General features: G+C 36.4%; 2 protein-coding genes across 8 annotated transcripts; both read right to left on the bottom strand.

Moving 5' to 3' along the window:
- Positions 1-5,037: 5,037 nt before the first annotated feature.
- LOC107821255 (protein STRUBBELIG-RECEPTOR FAMILY 3) lies at positions 5,038-14,793 on the bottom strand. 7 transcript variants are annotated; one of them, XM_075250300.1, is made up of 17 exons: positions 14,609-14,793; positions 14,019-14,190; positions 13,702-13,831; positions 13,550-13,621; positions 13,379-13,444; positions 13,072-13,143; positions 12,913-12,984; positions 12,743-12,814; positions 12,210-12,275; positions 12,036-12,101; positions 10,580-10,953; positions 10,093-10,475; positions 9,381-9,652; positions 9,025-9,163; positions 8,458-8,579; positions 8,187-8,343; positions 5,038-5,443 (listed from the first exon to the last, which is right to left on the bottom strand). In XM_075250300.1, the coding sequence occupies exons 2-17, from the start codon at positions 14,104-14,106 to the stop codon at positions 5,381-5,383; spliced, it is 2,214 nt and encodes a 737-aa protein (XP_075106401.1). In that variant the 5' UTR covers positions 14,107-14,190; positions 14,609-14,793; the 3' UTR covers positions 5,038-5,380. The 7 variants fall into 7 exon arrangements, with proteins under 7 accessions (XP_075106401.1, XP_075106404.1, XP_075106405.1 ...); XM_075250303.1 differs by having other exon boundaries at positions 10,093-10,472; XM_075250304.1 differs by having other exon boundaries at positions 10,093-10,469.
- A 2,556-nt stretch (positions 14,794-17,349) lies between these two features.
- LOC142178442 (uncharacterized) lies at positions 17,350-17,868 on the bottom strand. The gene has a single exon (XM_075247950.1). The coding sequence runs from the start codon at positions 17,866-17,868 to the stop codon at positions 17,350-17,352; it is 519 nt and encodes a 172-aa protein (XP_075104051.1).
- Positions 17,869-20,152: the final 2,284 nt, after the last annotated feature.

The raw sequence follows: 20,152 nt of genomic DNA, 5'->3' as shown, positions 1-20,152 counted from the left end.
TCCCACTTCCATTCCTCTCCCCATTCTTCAACTACGGTATGTTTCACCTCTTCTTTCTCTTTTCTTTAGTATTATGTTGTATTGTATTGTAGTTTATGTAGTTTTATGTTGTGTTGGGATGTACTTGTTGGTATACTCTTTTTCTTCTTGTTTTTGCTTTTCAATTTCGTTTTTGAGTTTGATTGGTGAAGGGGATGTGCATTGCATGTTTGAACGGTGTTATTGGTGAGTGATTGAATGAAATAAGTGTGGGGTGTGTTGGTGTGGTAGTATACTTGATTGGGGAGGAGCTTTGATGTACCCATGAGGGCTATACGTGTCTGGATAGTGCCTTGCTCACAAGGTGTTTGGGAAATTGCCCCAATGGAGATATAAGGAGCTATTGTGACATGGTTATGGTGAAGTCTGAGTAACCATACAGTCACATATTTTGTGCACTCACTAATAGGCATTTTGTTGTATGACAGGTACAATGAGTTCTTCCACGAAGAGACGAAACACCGAACCCTCCATTAGTGGACCGGGAAGCTCCTCCCAAGCTAGGAGCCAAGCCATTGCACCTCAGTTCAATAGCACTCGGTTTGTATCCAGGGCAGTGGAGGATAGGTACAACCAGAAAGCAGCCAAGAAGCTACAACCTGAGGTGCACATTGATCAAATGGCTTTGGAGGTGGAATGCCCCAATATGTTTAATGAGTTGCGACGGTGTCAGATGGACATCTTCTTCGAGGTACAGGAGGAGGCTAATGTTCAACTAGTAAGGGAGTTCTATGCGAACTTGCCAGAATATGAGAATGGGGTTGTGATGGTGCGCAATACCCCGATAAATACATCCCTTGACGCCATCCACAAAGTATACAGGCTGCCTATGTTTCGGGGTGAATTTGATCCTTTTTGTACTTTTAGCGGATCACGAGCCTTGTGGGGCACTCTTCTTGATAATATCTGTGTGCCGGACGGAGAACACCTATGGATCAAGCACAGGATTACTCTCAACTCCCACTGTCTGAACTGGGAGGCCAAGTGTTGGCTCACCATTGTCAACAGTCGATTGTTTCCATCCAGCAACACGACAGATATTAATCTACCACGGGCGTCCGCAATCCAATGTTTTATGTCCCACAGTGATTTTGATGTGGCCCGGCTCATTCATAAAGAGATGTTTATTCGATCACCTGAGCTAACCAAGGGCCACTACTTCCCTTCGTTGATCACTCGACTGTGTCGTATTGCTCGAGTCCTCGAAGACCCTCGGGTTGATAGGAGATTGCCACTAAAAGCCCCATTCCGAGTGAGAAAAATTAGAATTGGACGAGAGCCGGTGGTGAATGTTGATGACTCTGATGATGATTCGGCTGATAATGATGATGATGCTGAGGTAGCTGAGGTTCCCCCTCCTCTGAGAGCTGATGTGGCAGGCCCATCACAGCCATGCCGGAGCACTCGTATGACAGCTTTGGAGCAGGATATGGCTGGGTTGCATACCTCGGTCACTGATTTGGGTGTCCGTGTTGATACGGTGGCTGAGAGGCAAGTGAAATCGGAGAAAAATTCTTGGGCTAGTTGAGAGTGCTGGGACGTGCGTGCAACGTGAACCCAGACACTGTCTCCGATAAGGAGTGAGCCTTCAGGGAAGTTCCTTAACCTCACTGTTTTTTAAATTTTAAGCCATAGGGACATGTCTTCATTTTAAGTGTGGGGTGGGGATACTTCATTGTATGTTTGTAATTGTAATAATTGACTGTTTGATTTTGCTTGTTTTGTCTTGTTTTGATTGTTTTGATGTAGAGTAATAGTTCATTAGGAAAGCTAAAATAGTAAGTGACTTGTCCCGACGACGGATCTCTTTCGGCGGGGTTCTTAAGGGACTAAGTCGGGAAAAAAAAATTGGAATATGGAGACTCTTCCTGATGACGGATCCGTTAGACAATTTTCTTGAGGGAAGTAGTCTAGAGAAAAGACCAAAAGGATTTTTTTATTTTATTTTTAGGTAGTGTAGTAACTCCCCCTTGGTTTTTCTTTTGGCCACGTTTCTTTTCCAAGAGTTTAGCTTGAACCGAGTATATGTAGTTTTTGTTTTTGTTCTTTTTAGTTTTAGGTTAGGATTAATGGGCTATGAGCGAAAAATCAATTTTTTACACCTGAACACAATAGACACTAGAGTATAACGCCTAGCTTCATTGGTTAAATCCTATTAGAGTGCCTTAAAATTGTACGTTTGTATCTAACTTGAACACTCAAAAGAGAATGTCTTGATAACCCAATCCGGAGTGAGTCACGTGCCATGTGTGTGTGAGTTTTACTGTATTCCATATTCATATTTGATGCCTAGAACTTGCCATGTGTGTTTGCAAAGCAAAATAGTAGTTTCTTTCAGTTTTAGAAGTGATATAGGCATTTCTTTGTTGAGCCAGATATATAAAGTAAACCCACCTGAATGCAATACATCGTAGTTAACCCCGTTGAGCCTATAAGCTTATTTCTTTGGCAACCACATTGCGAACCTTACCCAATTGTTTGAATAGCTTGTTGTTTGAACCCTTTTACCTCCCAATAAGCACTTGAACGGTAATGGAAGTATGAAAAAGTAAAAGTGTGGGGTGGTAGTTTAGTTTTTGAGTGGAATCATTGAGATAGAGAAAAGGTGTGGAAATTGAAAAAGAAAAAGAAAAAGAAAAATATGGGTTATAAACAATGATAATGGTTGATAATGAGGTGGAGTGTTTAGTTGGCACAACTATGATCTTTAAGTTTAATGTAATTGTATTAAAAGTGCTTAGGGAGTTTAGTCACTATATCTAAATATATCCTACCCGTCTCTTAGCCTACATTACATGGGATCAAGACCTAAACTCGCAATTGGGGAAATCACTGCCCTATACCTCTTTACCATTGAATTCTCTTTGTTTTAGCTTACTGTTGTTTTTAATAGTAGTTGAAGTAGTTAAACAAAAAAAAACCAATCTTTATTGATCAAAAATCTTGCATGTAGAGATTGATTGAGTTGATAATAACATTACCGAAGAGTGTAATAGATAGGTTAGTTCCCTGAGAATTCGATTCCGGACTTAAAATCGGATTATATTTGCAGCGATTGCTTTGTCCTTTGAAAGACATAGTTGGGCGTTATCATGTACGCATGGTCCGACCCAAATATTTTGAGTCGTATGGACGGTCTGCTTTGCTACGCGACGTGCCACCAGATAGTAATGTTGTAGTGTGCCTTACAGATGGTCTACGTTGCTACCCGTAAGAACCACTTTGTGTTCTGATAATGAGTAACAACGATGATGCAACAGGAGATCAACGATTAATAGAAATAGTTCAAAATCTTATGATAGGTTGAGTTGTTCAATCAGATTGAAGGACCAAGTGGTCCAAGTGATAGCAATCTATAAAGGCGGATCCAAGATTTGAAGTTTATTAGTTCCGATTGTAATCTCAAATTAATATACAATAATAACTGGGTTCACAATTATATATTTATAGATATTTAATAGTTTTTTAATAAAAATACAGGGTCTATGCAAAAGTTACTGGATTCTTGGGAACCCAATAACTATACTCTACATCCGCCATTGGCGATCTAGTAAGTCGATCTAGAGTGTGTGGTAAGCTCACTTTTATTCTTATCATTCAGCACACTATTTTTGTATTATTCATGCTTTTCAATTTTCAGAATTTATTTATATGTATTGCTTTCTGCCTTACATACTTGGTACATCTCATTGTACTAAGTCCCATTGTTGGGGCGCTGCACTTCATGCCTGTTGGTGCAAGTAATCATTTTGACGAGCCCTCAGAGTAGAAAGGATTGATATTCAGCGGGAAATCGGTAATGCTCCATCTCTTCCAGAGTATAGCCGAGTCTAGAGGTCATGATATCAGATTTTGTTATAGACTTACGGGTAAGTCGGGGCACTGTCCCGATGACATTTTGATGTCAGATACTCTTAGAGGCTTTGTAGACACATGTTCAGTATGTACAGTATGTTAGTGGTCTTGTCGGTCCTCATTTATGTTTTCTTTTTGGGTTGTCCGGTATTGATACTCATGGTGGCCTCCTCGGCCCGAACATGTATTAATATTTTGAGTATAATGGCTAGCTGATACGACACCTGGTCGCCGATGATATATTACGAGTTGCAGCCATGTTGGTCATGATAGCTTATAGTATGACAGAGTTCAACCATGTTGGCCTATGTTATGGGTTACGTCCAGCATTCAAGAGTTGCAGAGTGGCTCGCTCGAACTAGTATGGTACCGGGTGTCAGTCACGCCGGTGTGACATGAAACTGATGAATTGTTCAATATTAAGCTGAGAAGATTTGGTAACATTAGTTGCTTATACTTTATTATAATTAGAATATAGGAGTCTATATTAAAGAGGCATATAAAAATGGTCTGTTACCATTTTATCCGAGAAATATGCTTATTTTGAAATTATCAACACTCATGGAAAACAATAAATAAAGTGTTTTCTTTTTTTCTTCCTGTTTTTTCACCCGGTGTCCGTTATCCACATTAGGGTCCGATTAAATTCGAATCCGTGTCGGAAAGTCCCACATTGAGGGATAAAGCGTTCCCTAACAAAAGCAACTCCATAACCTCTAATTAGGGATGAAGTACTTACCACTCCATAACCCTTGTTGGTGGGTTCTTGGATGTTCAATTTTACGCTATTTACATAGCGAACTGTTTAATAGGCAGTATTAGCAAGAGATCCAAAATTACATTAAACGACCACAGAATGACCTTGCCTAAAATGCTTGAGATTTTAGTTATGACCTCTGTTTTCATCACTAATTGTATAAACCTTTTTATAATTCATTATAATTTAACCATTCCAACAGGTTAACCAAATTACCAGGAAAATTGAAAACACTGCCTTGCACCAAGGAATTCTTTCACTACAACTTTTTAACTTGTTACCACCTTCCCATAAAATTAAACAAAAGATGGAACCTATTAGACTATAACAGACATAACCTCTACACAGTAAATAATACAAGTGATTACAAGATATTAAGGAAAGAATTTGCACGAAATATTACATATCACCATATATGAACTATAAACAGAACTTTTCGATTACAAACTCCTCGATTACACTAAGGCGAGGGGGTAAAAGAATGACCGTCTTTCTCTTCTCATCGAGATGTCAAAAAGAATCACTCATCAAGTAACTTAACAGCATAGTGTTATTTACATTACACTACTGATGTTAGCACACAATACTTGGCAAACGAAAATGTAGTGTAAAGATATCTCCTTTGGAACTACTTGAAATCCCTCTATGCTAAAAGATACTAGCCGGAAACAGCATTGCTAGTTTTCTCTACTAGAGCAGTTTCACTGCATTGCTGCCTTGATGATACCTTTAGATCATATGCAGGAGATTCTGCACGATTTCAGACATTGGTGGCCTGAACTCAGGTTCCGACTGCCCAACAAAGAGAAAGGACATGAGCGAAAGCTGACAGCTTGAAAAACTTCAATCACAGACATTCACTATGTTTTTCTAGCTATAGCAAAATGGCAATTTAGCTTCTTACCCCAAAAAATGGCAATTTAGCTTTTAGCATGGCTTGAAAAAATTCTCCCCCTTGATTGAGTTAATTCTAAGATTGACTCAGCCTAAATAGCTAATACTAACTAGAAAGAGGTTTCTCTCAAATCACCTTATTCTGATCTTCCAACATTAGAGCTTGTTTTCCTGTTGAGCTAGAAGGATTATGAAATATTGATTTAACGGAATTCCTTAGCTTCCTGTCTCTAGAAATTTCACTAATTGCAGAATTCTTTAACATCAAAAACAACATTTTTCCCTGAGGATGTTGATTATTAAGGAGTGAACTATGCGCTTTCATTAACTTTATGTTAGACAAATCATACGATTCTATCAACCAAAAGAGCAAAATGCTACAGGTAAAATGAAATGTGTTCTATAAAATATTTAGGGGTGGCTCACGCACATGTATGGCCTAAAGCCAAAGTTTAATGTGAGGCCTAATTTTTATTTTATTTTCGGAAAAGGGTCATATTTATCCCTGTACTCTTTAAAAATAGTTATATTTGTCCTTCGTTATACTTTTTTGATATATTTATCCTTACCGTTATACTTTAGGATCATATTTGTCCATGTACTCTTCAAAGAGGGTTACATTTGTCCTTCGTCATACTTTTTGACATATTTATCCTTACACTTATACTTTAGGATCATATTTGCCCCTCATTCATTAAATCCCCATGTCCCACCTTTGTTTTCCTACATGGTGCCTATGTGGATTTCTTTTTCCTCCAATTTAAATATGGTCAACTATTTAAGATAATTTAATTTAACCATAAACCATAATTTGGTTGTCTGCACTTATTTGTGTCTTTGGGCAGCCAATATATAAAATATAGTGGCTTCATTCTGATAATTCACATTACTCTAATATTATTCGTCATTGTAGGTTTATGTTAAACCAGGTCGAAGATAAGGGGTGGAGCTAGAGTATTAGGTATGGTTTGAATGAACTCTATAGCTTTTGTTTAGATTTGTGTTCTTATTAGGAAATACATTAAATATGTATAAATATTTAATTACGAACTTAATAACTAAAATGAGCTATGAGCAAGATCAGAACCCATAAACTTTAAATCATGACTCTGCCATCCAAAAAGTTGAATTATTTAGATATACTTTTTTAAATATGTAATTTTATTTTATTTTTGAAAAACATGAAAATTATATACCCAAATCACAAAAAAAACTAGATGTTTTGACCCTTGTAATCGAATTCTTTCATATAAAATGAGAGGAGGGAGCAATATTTTCTTTTCGAGAAAAAATATGTTTGAGGAAACCATCCTAGACAATATTAGGCTTCTGGCAGTGCTCTATTTTAAGCACGGACCTTTGTCATTAATTCCATTGTTGTGCAACTTCTCGTAATTTAATTTGGTTACTGCAATAATTGTAAGTTGTATCAGATTAGTGATTTTGAGTTCAAAGTTCTTGTTTGCCAATATGTTGCCGCTGCTATCCGAAAAATATGGAGCTGAAAAAGAACATTATCTTAAATATGTGACCATATTTAAATTGGGTGAGCGGATTAAATTATCTTAAATAGGCGACCATATTTAAATTGGAGGAAAAAGAAATCCACACAGGCACCATGTAGGAAAACAAAGGTGGGACATGAGGATTTAATGGATGAGGGGCAAATATGATCCTAAAGTATAAGTGTAAGGATAAATATGTCAAAAAGTACGACGAACGACAAATGTAACCTTCTTTGAAGAGTACAAGGATAAATATGATCCTAACGTATAATGGTAAGGATAAATATATCAAAAAAGTATAACGAAGGACAAATATAACCATTTTTAAAGAGTACAGGGATAAATATGACCCTTTCCGTTTTATTTTTTGTAAAAAAATAATATATATTTTATTTGAATTCTATTCTTCTAGCGTATTGAGATGAAAAATCGATAATAATTTTCAATTGATAATTTAGCCAACTCACTCAATCTTTCTTCAGACATTGTTGATTTTAGCTAAGATTTTATCAATTTTAATATTGAAAAACTTCTTTCTACTGAAGCAATTGTTATAAGAACTATTAACATTATACTATAAGCAAACAAAGCATTAGAAAAGAATCAAGTCTTTTTTCAATTGAGTACATAGATTAAAGTAGTATCTTTTACTTGTGCTATTTTTCTTCTCAAATCAATTTCAATTCACACATTAGAAAACTATTCATACTACCTATTTTTAAGTAAGTCAAATGGTTATTTTATGTACATATATCTAAAAACAATTATTTCCTTTTATATGAAAAAAGTTCACTTTTGTACCAAAGTACAATTTTTTTTAAATACCTATAAACCTATTATTTCTAAAATATGGGGCCTCCCAAATTTGGGGGCCTAAGGCTCAAGCCTTATTAGCTATGACATTAGAGCCGGCCTTGAAACTATTCCTCATAGTTATATGCAGTCTCCGGTGAAGTAATTGAATCCAAAACAGAGTCAGTGATCTACTGCTATACTTAACCCCTGATTTATCAAAAACCTGGAATTTAACTGGATCAGAGCCTCTTATTCATTTTATGAACAGTAACTCAACACTGAAAGTGGAACTTGACACTTCATTATAGAGCCAAGAAAAACCTGTAAAAGAAGAAACTAACCTGAATACACAAGGAAATTATGTCAGCAAACCGAGACAAAGACTTCGATGGATAAGAACCATTTAGGGAAGGATCAACCATTCTTGATAATGCATCTATATCATGCAGCCGTGGAATAGCCCATCGAACCAGCAACTGCTCCCCTCTAGGACGGGACCTGGAAATCATATTTTAATGAGCTCAAAGTCAAAAGATGTATTATTGTACAAAAAATATGCAGTTTCAACAATAACAAAAAGTTTTCAAATACATCTGTCGAAACAAAATTAACCTGTCGTAAGATTTTCTTCCCGTGAGAAGCTCTAGCATAACAACTCCAAAGCTATAAACATCACTCTGACAAGAATAGCTTCCCAGTTCAAGTTCAGGAGCACCATAGCCGCATCCTTGCAACTAAAAGTTACACTGAAGTCATTAACACTTTATTCACTCACAAATTAAGATGGTCAGCTTTTGTTGCCAACAAAAATTAGCAGAAACACCAGCTCTTGTCCTTTCATTTTATGCCCACGAAACAGCCGCAAACAATCTTTATTAACAGATTGCACCAACTTTTAGCAGCTAATTCATGCTTCGGCACCAAGTTTCCATATTAATGGGGCCGCTGGTTGAAACCAGGAAGTAAAAGAATCAAGTTTCTAAAAAAGTTTAAAAGAAGTGCTTACAAGTTCAATGAAGATAACATACCAAAAGGCTAACATGCTATTATGAATTCAGAATAAATACCAAGAATCTCCTGTTATAATTGTTTCTGTTTTGTGGGAAGAAGTGAAATTGGATTCCAGATTCTATTTTCAAACAATCAACCAATCATCAGAAATGTTAACGTATGGATCACCTGTGTTGTAGAATCAGATGACATCAGAGGTGCCAAACCACAATCTGACATACGCACAGCAAGCTCATCATCGAGGAGAACATTAGCGGACTTGAAGTTCTGGTGGACAATAGGTGGGTGACAAACTTCATGCAAGTACCTTTTCAGTGAAACAGCAAGAAGCAACTCAATCCCTAAATGATTACAAGCTAAGGATTGTGCTACAAGAATAAATTTTGGGACAGCAAAGATTTAAGCTGGAAACAAGCAGAGCTGACTTAACAGACATTTGATCAGCAGAATTGAGATCTACACATCATTAAAACAAGTTCCAAGCGCTTAAAGGCTAGTATCATTCAGCATTTTTCCATTCTTACTCTAGTGCTCTTGCTGCTTGATGTGCAATACGTACACGAGTACTCCAGGAAAGTTTTCTGTGGATCTCATCATCTAAGTGCAATGCTTCGTGGAGAGTACCATATCTACAATACTCATACACAAGTAGCCGCTGCCCATGCTCCGAACAGTAACCCACAAGTTTTACAATGTTTTCATGCTTAAGTCCAGATATATTGGACACCATCCCAACAAATTCTTGATCACTTTGACGCCTGGTCACAGCAGTATCCAGTTTCTTGACTGCCAATAGCTAACAAAACAAAGAACATCAAGAAATAGCTAAGTGTCAGCGCCTTCTGATTGACGGAAACTAAATAGGTTATACAAACACGAGGAATACAAAGAGGTAACGGGAAAGCAGGAAACTAATTCAGAACATCAAGAGGCGTGTTAGGTTTATCTACAGTCTACAAAAGGAAACTGTTGCCATCTATAAGGTTGGACTACTACTGCTATGCAGAACTCGAATTTAACGAAAATGGACCCATCAAACATCTTCAGTACGATGTATATAGAAATGCCTGCTACCACTTAAAGGTTTATCTTAAACCTTTAAGGTTTATCTTCAGTACAGCAAACCATGCTTTTAATACAAATACGAGTAATTTCCACCTTTAAAGGGCGAAATGAAACTGAAAATGTCACACAGTATCTACTGATGTGAAGCTGGTGAAACATAAAGATGCTTACTTTTTTGGGAGACTCGGCTCTGTAGACTGTGCCAAGCATGCCTCCTCCAATAAGATTATCTTGAGAAAAGCTATTTGTATACTGCTGAAGAGAGGCAATGGTGAAGAACTCTGCCGAATTTACATTCTTCATAGCATGTCTGACAGATGTAATTGGGGGCAAAATTGGATTTACAACCATCCTCTCAGCAGAAAGAGCTGAAAGAAAAGGTGGTGGCGGTGGCGGAAGAATATCTGATACCGTCGATTCCATCTCCGAATCTAGATCATCGTCTGTATATGATGTTGTACTCTTCATGCCTTTATGTTGCACAGCCTCTGAAGTATTCATTGAGATGTTCCCTTGAGCTTTCCTATTTCCAGTCACTGGCCTCAGACCTGCTTCTTTTGAACATATCCATATTGTCATCGCAATGCCATTAAGAACAATAGGTAAGCAATGATAAACAGAAATCCATAAGAAGAAAGTACACAAATGTACTATTTACCTTTTTCTGCATCATAATAAGGTTTTTGCACGGAATGATCGTGTTTAGGGCTCCCCTTGGATGAACTATATGCATGATGCCTCTTGGTTTCTTTTTGGGACTCTCTTCTTCTTTTTAAGAATCGAGACATCAAAAGGCAAACACCCAATCCAAGTATGACGAGGGTAAGTAATCCGGCTATAGCAATAACTTTGACGTGTTTGGTTGAATTACTACTCTTTTGCCCTCCAGAGTGTTGTAATCCTTGTCCTGATGGTACAGTAAATGGCTGTGAAGGGGCTACATCTGGAGAAAGCACTGCAAATGGTGCTGGAGAAGGCGATATCACGGGCGGTGAAGGGATGATAGTAGTGTTAAAGGGGTTCCCTGCACGTCTGACCAAAAATATAGAATTCACCATGTGAGGTAGCGACGTATATAAGTATGCAAAAAGAACTTTTCATGAAATAAGAAAAAAGCTAATCCAACTGGCTTCCCTAAAGTGCACCAACTGACTATTAAGGCCATGTCTAAGGCTAGCCTATCAAGAAATGTTTCATGTTGATTATTCATCCATTGTAAGTTCAATCTAACCCCCAGGGCCCACTTGTAATGTAGGATTACACTGTTTTTTGTTTTGGTTGTTGTTGTTGTAAGTTCAATTTGACCAATCAAATTGTTCAAGACTGTCAGTTTTATCAAAAAGGTCCTTCAAAAACCTCAAGAATTTTCACAACAAACACCACCTATATATGATAATTCTCGCAGAAAATAGAATTTAGCTAAAGTTATGAGTGATTTAGAGGATGATGCATAAAGTAGAGCGGATAAAGACGACTAATAACAGCCCCTAATTGGGATTGCAGATAGTTGATTGATTGATTAAAGAGTAATTCATAAGGTGGTTCATATGCAGTCTTCATCAAAAAGACCATGCATATTAGTACCCCTTTTCCAGCCACTGTACCAATTTATTTAATCTACTCCTGGTCTAATTGTCAGTTCATGAGAAACAGCAGTTATACTGGCTTCCCATAAAAATCTGTTACAAGCACAGCTACATCAAATATCTTCATATCATAATAGTGCAATCTTATCTCTAGCCCTAAAAAAAAAAAGGCAGCCTGGTGCATTAAGCTCCTGCTATGTGCGGGGTCCGGGGAAGGGCCGGACCATAAAGGTCTACTGTACGCAGCCTTACCCTGCATTTTTGCAAGACGCTATTTCCACGGCTTAAACCCGTGACCTCCTGGTCATATGGCAGCAACTTTACCAGTTACGCCAAGGCTCCCCTTATATCTCTAGCCCTAAAGACCTCCAAAAATTTGGATAAAATACAGAGAGATGACGCCAAATTAAAACAAAGAGAAAAAAGATACTCCAGTTCATATTCAGAACTTGAAGACTGAATAAAATGGATTTCAATCAGTTCAAAAGAAATTTCAAAATAGATACGGCCAAAATTCCTAGGTTTTACCTGAAGGTGGGGATGCTCAACAATTTTGATGGTATAGGCCCAGAGAACAAATTATTCTCTATGTTTCTGCAGAACAAGAACGTGACCAAATTATAAGCACAACCTTGAGCAGATGATGACATAGTTAAAAGCATTATCCATAATGACGGAAAAACTATTAGTCGAGAAGATTACAAATCTGTTAGAGCAAGATCTTGCAAAACATCAAGGATCCCAGAAAGCTGATTGTTCTGCAAGTGTCTGCAAATGGCCAAACATAATACTCAAAACTGTATAAAATTCACAATCAATACTACATTCACAAGTTCAGGTCAGCAATTAGTTAACATCCTGATACCATTCAAGTATATTAAGTATAGTGGTTGGGAATTGAGATACTAGACAAAATCAATCAGTTATAAAGTATTCTTCAATATCCATCAGTTGGCTTCTTCACAAGAAAGACATCTGGACGAACCAACATTCAGCAGAACCATACAATATTTTTTTTCTGATGGGTCCATACAATAGTTCCATATGCTACACAAACTATATTTACCTTTCTTCTCATTTTAAATTATGTATGAGCGAAACTTTTGTTCGACTTTTGAAGTAATTAAGGACATATTTGAACTTCTATAAGTGTCTCGAAAGAAGATAGCACTCATTTCACATAGCCGGAAAAGTAGATTCCCCTGATTATCATACGAACAAGGAGAAATACATACAACGTAATAAGTGACGGCAAATTCCCCATTGAAGGAGGCAGCTGACCACTTAAACTGTTCCCAGATAAGTCCCTGCAGAATAAGAACATGAAGGGATAAATATAAACAGCACTGAAAACGGAACTTCATCACTAGCGAAAAAGGTTAAAAGCTAAAAGAAGTATGCCTACATATTAATCAAACTCTTAAGCTGCTGGAAGGCATCTGGAATAACTCCATTAAGATGATTGTTGTTCAGCGACCTACATGGAAAGAAATAAACGTACTGAAAACAGAAATATGGTCATTAAAAAAAGACTATCAACATAAGTCAAGTAAATAAAACTTACAAGTCTGATAATTGCCCTAACGAGGATATGGTGTCTGGAATGCTCCCAGTAAGCTGGTTACCAGAGAGAGACCTATATATACACAAATACCATAATAGGATAAAAATGTGGATATAGGCTATGTTGCGCGGACTCTCCAAAATGACGCCGCACCCGTGTCGGATCCTCCAAAAATACACTACTTTTGAAGGATCCGACACACACCCGGCGACATTTTCGGAGAGTCCGAGCAACATAGGATATAGGTTGGGCTAATAACCTATAAACTGGTGGAAAAGCTTGGCAAGGACAAAGATTAACAACTTACAAGGTCTTGACGGTAACAGGCAAATTGGATGGTATACTGCCACCAATATGGTTGTTGCTGAGATTTCTGATTTCATCAACACATAGGAATTAGCTAAAGCCAGAAAAGCATGACAAGGTGAAACTCATGAAGTTAAATCAATGCATTCATAAAGATAAAGAAGGCGCCAACATTTGTATGATTGAAGCAAAGCTTCCTATGCCCTCACTTAGTTCACCTCCCAAATTTGAATCATTTAGTACTCTGCCAAAAAAAAGGAAATCTATCATTAACGCATCTAACCATGTGAGAAACACAAGAAAGAAAAAAGAGAGAATTCTTACATTGCAGTTACATTGGAGTTGACACAAAGCACACCATGCCACTTATCACCACAAGGGTCTAATCCATATGGCACCCATCCAGGAAGCAATGGGTAGCCCAGACTTGTATACAAACTATTTATAGCAAAAACTGCAGAACAAGAAAAGAAAACAAAGTCATGAACTTCACCTAATTTATACGAAAGTAGAACTGTGAATACACAAAAGATGACATAAATGATACAAATTTAAATTATGGAGACATTAACACACAACACACACATCATAACCATTATTTGAAGTACACTAAATTGAAAACACTGAGAAATTATTATTACCATCACGAGGATCAGTAAACCCTTTGCAATCTTGAACAGCAAAAATTGCAAATACCAACAAAATCGTTACATAAGTTCCACGCATCATGTCATCAGTAGCAGAAACTCCAAGAACTCAAACTTTCTGCTTCCTGTTCTTCTCTCTTTTTTGCTACAAACTTTTGTTAAACCTCTGTAAAACCCATAAAAGTCATGATTTTAACAGAAATCATAGAAGATCTCCAACAACCAAAAGAACCAAAAACTTAAAACTATACTTCAAAAAGAGAATGCAGAAAAACAGAGTAAGAGAAGGAAAAAAAACACATATCAAACAAAAACCTGCAAAAAGAGTAGTATCAAAAAAGCAAGACGGTCAAATACTGAAGACCCATCATGGAAAAGTTCAAAAGGCATGAAAAGAGCACATCTTTCAATACACAAATTGGTACATAAAGATTCAAACTTTATGAAGTAAAAAAAAAACACTATTAAAAAAATAGTGAAAATTGGGAAAGTTAGAAGTAGTGAAGAACTCTCAGCCACAAGACAGAAGCAGTACTCCAAAACAGTTGATTACAGACAAGAAAAGTTGGGATGTGTTGTTTTACCTTTACTTTTGTGTCTCCAAACTGGACAAAGACAAAAGATAAACACTGCTTTAAGGGTTGAGTATATCTTCTTTCATATGATAAAACTTGTTTTGTGTTTGGTACATAGAAGAGTCCTAATTTAATCCCTTTAATATAGGGAACCAAATATACAATTTTTCCTAGTAGAACGTTAAAGTTCGTCAAGAATTTCCATTATTTGATTTGAATTTATACCGACTGTACCGTTGGGTGCTGTGTAGAAAATAACTTATACATGGTGGCTTTCTACAATGACCCCACTATGAATCCATCTAGTAGTCTGTTTGCTAAATATTACGTACTGTTTTTTTTGTCACAAATATTTTTTTAGAAGGTAAAATGTTTGACTAAATTTTTAGAAGGTAAAAAAATATTTTTGAATAGAGGTAATTTCTTATAAGTAGAAAAAAGTAATTTTTCTAAAATATTTTTTTAATAAATATTTTTAAGAAAAAAAAATACTTTTAAAAAGCTTGATCAAATACTAAGGACTCGTTGGCCATAATTTTGCCAAAATAAATTTGGGTTTTATTTGGCAAACACATGTTTGGCCATAGATTTTGCCTATATTTTGGCAAAATCTCAAATCCTTTTGGACCAAAATATCACTATTAGATTTTTAAAAAAATTACCTCAAACTTTTGTATTTTATAAAGAGCCCGCCATTTATTGTTTTGTAATAATGTTGCTTCGTCTTCTCGGTCATTTGATAGTGTATCATGTAGTTCATTATAAAAGTGATAATTTTGTACCAAATTTGTTTATGTTCAAGACTATGGTTTGCGATAATATAATAAATGTTATTGAAAATGGTACTGTTGGGTATTTGTGATAATTTTTAGAACTTGTGGATATAAGTCATGTTTCATATTTTTTCAAAATAAATTTGGGAAATATGTTTTGAAAACTGATATCCAAACACATTTTCATCTTCAAAACAAACTTCACCCAAATCAGATTTTTCAAAATAAATTTGAAAATCTTACCACTAAAGCAATTACTCTAGTCAAATAAAATACTTTTTTTAAATAAACACTTTTAAAAAATCACTTTTCAAAATAAGTTAGATTTTAAAAGCTCGGCCAAACGGGCTATCGCTATGCTTAATTGGAAACAAAATTTATACTAATATCTTACGTATTAGGGAGTAAATTTGGTAGGCACAAATAGTGTCTTTTTCCCCTTACACTAGCGTTTGAATAGAAGAATTGCAAGAAAAGACCATGAAGTACGTAAACGTTTGAATAGAAGCATTGCAAGAAAACAGAATGAAGTAGAGTACGTAACTGTCCTACGTCAATTTTGATAGTAAAATGTTCTATATTTATCTACTTTTTGTAGCTTAAATGTTATTATGTATAAATAATTTTTGAAATATCTAGTTTTCAAATTCCAAAAAAAGAAAAGGTCGAATCTGATGGTTAAAAATGATGACCAGCGACAATTAACGTGAAAACATGTCATTTTCATCAGGCATGGAAGTGTTTTTCCTTTTTAACCCAAACAACCCAAGAATAATCATTTCACTATTTTGGTTCTTTTTTTACTTCGCCGTCAATCACGTATATCATTATTATCAGTAAAAAATGGTTAGTAGCACCATAAAAGGAAAATAAAATGTGTAGTTCACTATTCCTGTTTCGTCTGAGGGGAGGTAAGTGGAGTCGAAATATCAAGAAACACTTTTTGGAGGATAAGTATGGTTAAGTTGTCATTTTCTCCTATATCCCACAACACAAGATTCTAATGATTAATGGTTAAGGAGTTTAACTTCTAATACAATGATAATATTAAAAAAATTATTACATCACTTAAAAGATAACAACACATAATTGTTCATATAACAAGTAATACATGTAATCTGAAATTAAAAAAAAACACATAATTCATAAGAACTAATAATCTAAAAATAAGATGTGTTACTTATTACAACAAATTAAAATACACTGATAATGCTAGTGCTTATAAGTACATTCACAAAGCTAAATTCACAACCCCAAAAATTACAAATCATATACAGCTCTTTCGATTAAAAAATTCTCTACAGCCCTCATATGTGTTCCTTCCCTTTCAAGATGTTGACAAAGGTCGTGTAAGACAATTCATGATAATTTGATATCAACATTAATTTTTTCAATTATTTATTTCATATAACAACCAATTACTCTTTATCTTACCTTCACGTAACCAATTTGTATGAACGTTACTACATCATTGGAAAAGTATAATAGACTAGTAATTATCTTTCAAGAAATGAACAGAATTGAAGAAATGAGAATGAGGAACTCAAGCTTTATTGATCAACTATCAAAGAAACGATATTATAATGCATCTATTAAACTAAGCACGATAGTTCCACCATAGCTACTGAACAGTAGTACCTGAAAGAGAAGAAGAAGAAGAGAAGTTGGTTAGGAATTTAGAGAGCGAAAGTAGAGAGAAGGATAGACAGTTGGGATTGTAACAGAATTGTACCATATAATGCTTGGCTCCTCGGTTCCTTTTGCTGGTATTTATTGTTGAATGGTATTGGGCCTTAATTCCAATTGGGCCTCAATAGTTGATAAGATGGAGTTCATTATTAATTAGTTGAAGCCCATCAGTTGAAGTCTCTTCCCTATCTAGCTCAAGTCTCCAAGATAAGAAGGCTACTTTCCTAATTAGTCACTTAGGAATCTTCGAACATTACATCTCCGTCTCCTTCAAGAAAGACCTTGTCCTCAAGGTCGTAGTTGAGCCACAAATTCTGGAAATCGGTGTTTGATGTAGCTCCAATCTTCCCAAGAAACTTCCTTTTCACTCAAGTTAGCCCATTGAACCAATACTTTTACCCCAACTCCATTGTTGACCCTTATCATTTTTCTCTGAAGAATGGCGACTGGTTGAATCAAGACTTTTCCTTCCATATCGCAGAGGGAAGGTTGTTGTGCTAGAACGATGGTGGAGCCTATGCGACGTTTCGGCTGTGAGACATGAAACACTGGGTGTATTTGCGACTTGAGTGAAAGCTGCAATCGGTAAGCTATAGATCTTATTTTCTGTTCAATCTTATATGGACCATAGTATTTGGCACACAATTTCATATTTCTGCGCACATCTATAGAGGATTGACGATAAGGCTGTAGCTTTAGGTAAACTTGGTCCCCCACTTCTAGTATTCTTTCTGATCTTAGTCTATCTGCATAGAACTTCATGCAAGCCTGTGCTTGTGTCAAGTTGTCCTTCAGTGTTTGTAGCATGTGTTAACGCTGAGCCACGCTCACTTCTGCTGGTGATTGGCTTGTGTTAGGCAAGGATCCTGTAGGTAATTGTGGTGGTGGATAACCATACAGTGCTTGAAAATGGGTGATTTTCAGTGCACTATGATAGTTGGTGTTATACCACTATTCCGCCAAATGAAGCCATTTGGTCCATAGCTTAGGATTATCAAATACCATCACTCGTAGATAAGTTTCCATGCACCTGTTTAGCCTTTCAGTCTGCCCATCTGATTGTGGATGATATGTTGTACTCACGTTCAATTTGGTGCCCATAGTCTTGAAAAGATGTTGCCAGAAATGGCTAGTGAATATAGGATACCTATCAGACACTATTGTTTTAGGTAACCCATGTAATCTGTAGACTTCCTTGAGAAATAGATCTGCAACCTCTTGAGCTAAAAATGGGTGTTTAATGGCCAAGAAATGACCATACTTGGTGAACCTATCAATCACCAGTAACGCTGCATTTTTACCCCTAGAATTGGATAATCCTTCCACGAAATCCATGGATATGTCTTGCCATGCCTGGTCCTGAATTGGCAGTGGCTGAAGCAAGCCTGGTGAGTGGACATTTTCAGATTTAACTCGTTGACAGACATCACACTCCTCCACCCATTTACACACTTCTTTTTCATATTTGGCCAATAAAACAGAAGTTGTAATCTCTTGTAAGTACCTTGCTGCCCTGAGTGTCCACCAATAGCAGAATGATGCATAGTTTGTAGAATCTTTTCCCTTAGATTAGCAATCTTTCCTACATAGATCTTCTATTTGTATCTAATGACTCCTTGGTGCAAAGTATAGTCCTCCTTGTTGTTAAGATTGACGGTTAACTCTCCTAGTAGTTGTAATGCTATAGGATCCCCTCATAACTATCAACAATATCATGCAGCCAAGTAGCCTGTGGGCTGGATATAGCTAATAGAGTAGATTCATCTTCTTGTCTCCTTGAGAGAGCATCTGCCACCCTGTTCTCACTGCCCTTCTTGTATTGAACCTCATAGTCAAGGCCCATAAGTTTGGTTAACCCTTTTTGTTGTAAGGTTGTAGTTACCTTTTGCTCCAGTAGGTATTTCAAGCTTTGATGATCAGTCTTAACAATAAAGTGACCCCCTTGTAAGTAATGCCTCCACCTATCTACAGCTGATAGAACTGCCATATACTCTTTTTCATAAGTAGGCAATCCCCTGTGCTTGAGTGCTAATGCTTTGTTGAAAAAAGCTATAGGTCTGCCTCCCTGCATCAATACAGCACCCATTCCAGTAGCACATGCATCAGTTTCTATCACAAAAGGCTTGGTGAAATCAGCCAAACCAAGCACTGGTAATGTTGACATAACTGTCTTTAATTGCTGAAATGATGATTCTGCTTCTTCATTCCACTGAAAGGCATTCTTCTTAAGCAGATTAGTTAATGGTCTGCTTATGATTCCATAAAATTTAACAAATCTCCTATAGTATCTAGTCAATCCTACGAATCCCCTTAAGGCCTTCACAGATTTAGGTACAGGCCAATTTACTATTGCTTCAATTTTAGCAGGGTTAGTAGAAACCTATTTACCTGAGATAATGTTTCCCAAGTATTCCACCTTATCCTGTCCAAAAGCACATTTAGACATCTTCGCATAAAGTTTCTCCTTCTGTATAATCTCTAGTACTTTTCTGAGATGTAATACATGAGTCTCCATTGAAGAACTGTAAACTAATATATCATCAAAAAATACCAATACAAACTTCTTTTAGAAGGGTATAAACACATGATTCATGAGGCTTTGGAAAGTGGCTGGGGCATTGGTCAAGCCAAAGGGCATGGCCCTAAATTCGTAGTGTCCTAGATGTGTTCTAAAGGCAGCTTTCTATATGTCTCCTTCCTTAATTCTTATTTGGTGATAACCAGCTCTCAAGTCAATTTTTGAATAAATGCAAGAACCATTAAGCTCATCCACAAGATCATCTACCAAGGGAATTGGAAACTTATCCTTAATTGTCATTTTGTTTAATTCCCTATAATCAATGCAAAATCTCTAACATCTTTTTTCTTAACTAACAATACAAGGGAAGAGAATGGGAAATGGCTAGGTTGTATAGTACCATTATTAAGCATTTCACTAACTTGCTTTTCTATCTCATTCTTCTGAAAATAATTATACATGTATGGTCTGATACTGATTGGTACTGCTTCAGGTTTAAGAGGAATCTGATGATTATGAGTTCTTCTTGGTGGCAGGCACTTTGGTTTAGCAAACACTCCTAGGAACTCAGAT

This window comes from Nicotiana tabacum, chromosome 3 (assembly GCF_000715075.1).
Source record: "Nicotiana tabacum cultivar K326 chromosome 3, ASM71507v2, whole genome shotgun sequence".
NCBI lineage: Eukaryota > Viridiplantae > Streptophyta > Magnoliopsida > Solanales > Solanaceae > Nicotiana > Nicotiana tabacum.
The sequence above is the reverse complement of the archived record's forward strand: the minus strand, read 5'-3'. Positions and strand labels throughout refer to the sequence as shown.

What these genes read in the sequence shown, in the direction of transcription:
- LOC107821255 (XM_075250300.1), bottom strand. Translation starts at nt 14,106, where the DNA reads ATGATGCGTGGAACTTATGTAACGATTTTGTTGGTATTTGCAATTTTT. An exon ending in TTGCCGTCACTTATTACGTT is followed by an intron (nt 12,276 to 12,742) that starts GTATGTATTTCT and finishes GGCCATTTGCAG; the next exon opens with ACACTTGCAGAACAATCAGC. An exon ending in GGAAGAAAATCTTACGACAG is followed by an intron (nt 8,344 to 8,457) that starts GTTAATTTTGTT and finishes TATGATTTCCAG; the next exon opens with GTCCCGTCCTAGAGGGGAGC.
- LOC142178442 (XM_075247950.1), bottom strand. Translation starts at nt 17,868, where the DNA reads ATGCTACAAACACTGAAGGACAACTTGACACAAGCACAGGCTTGCATG.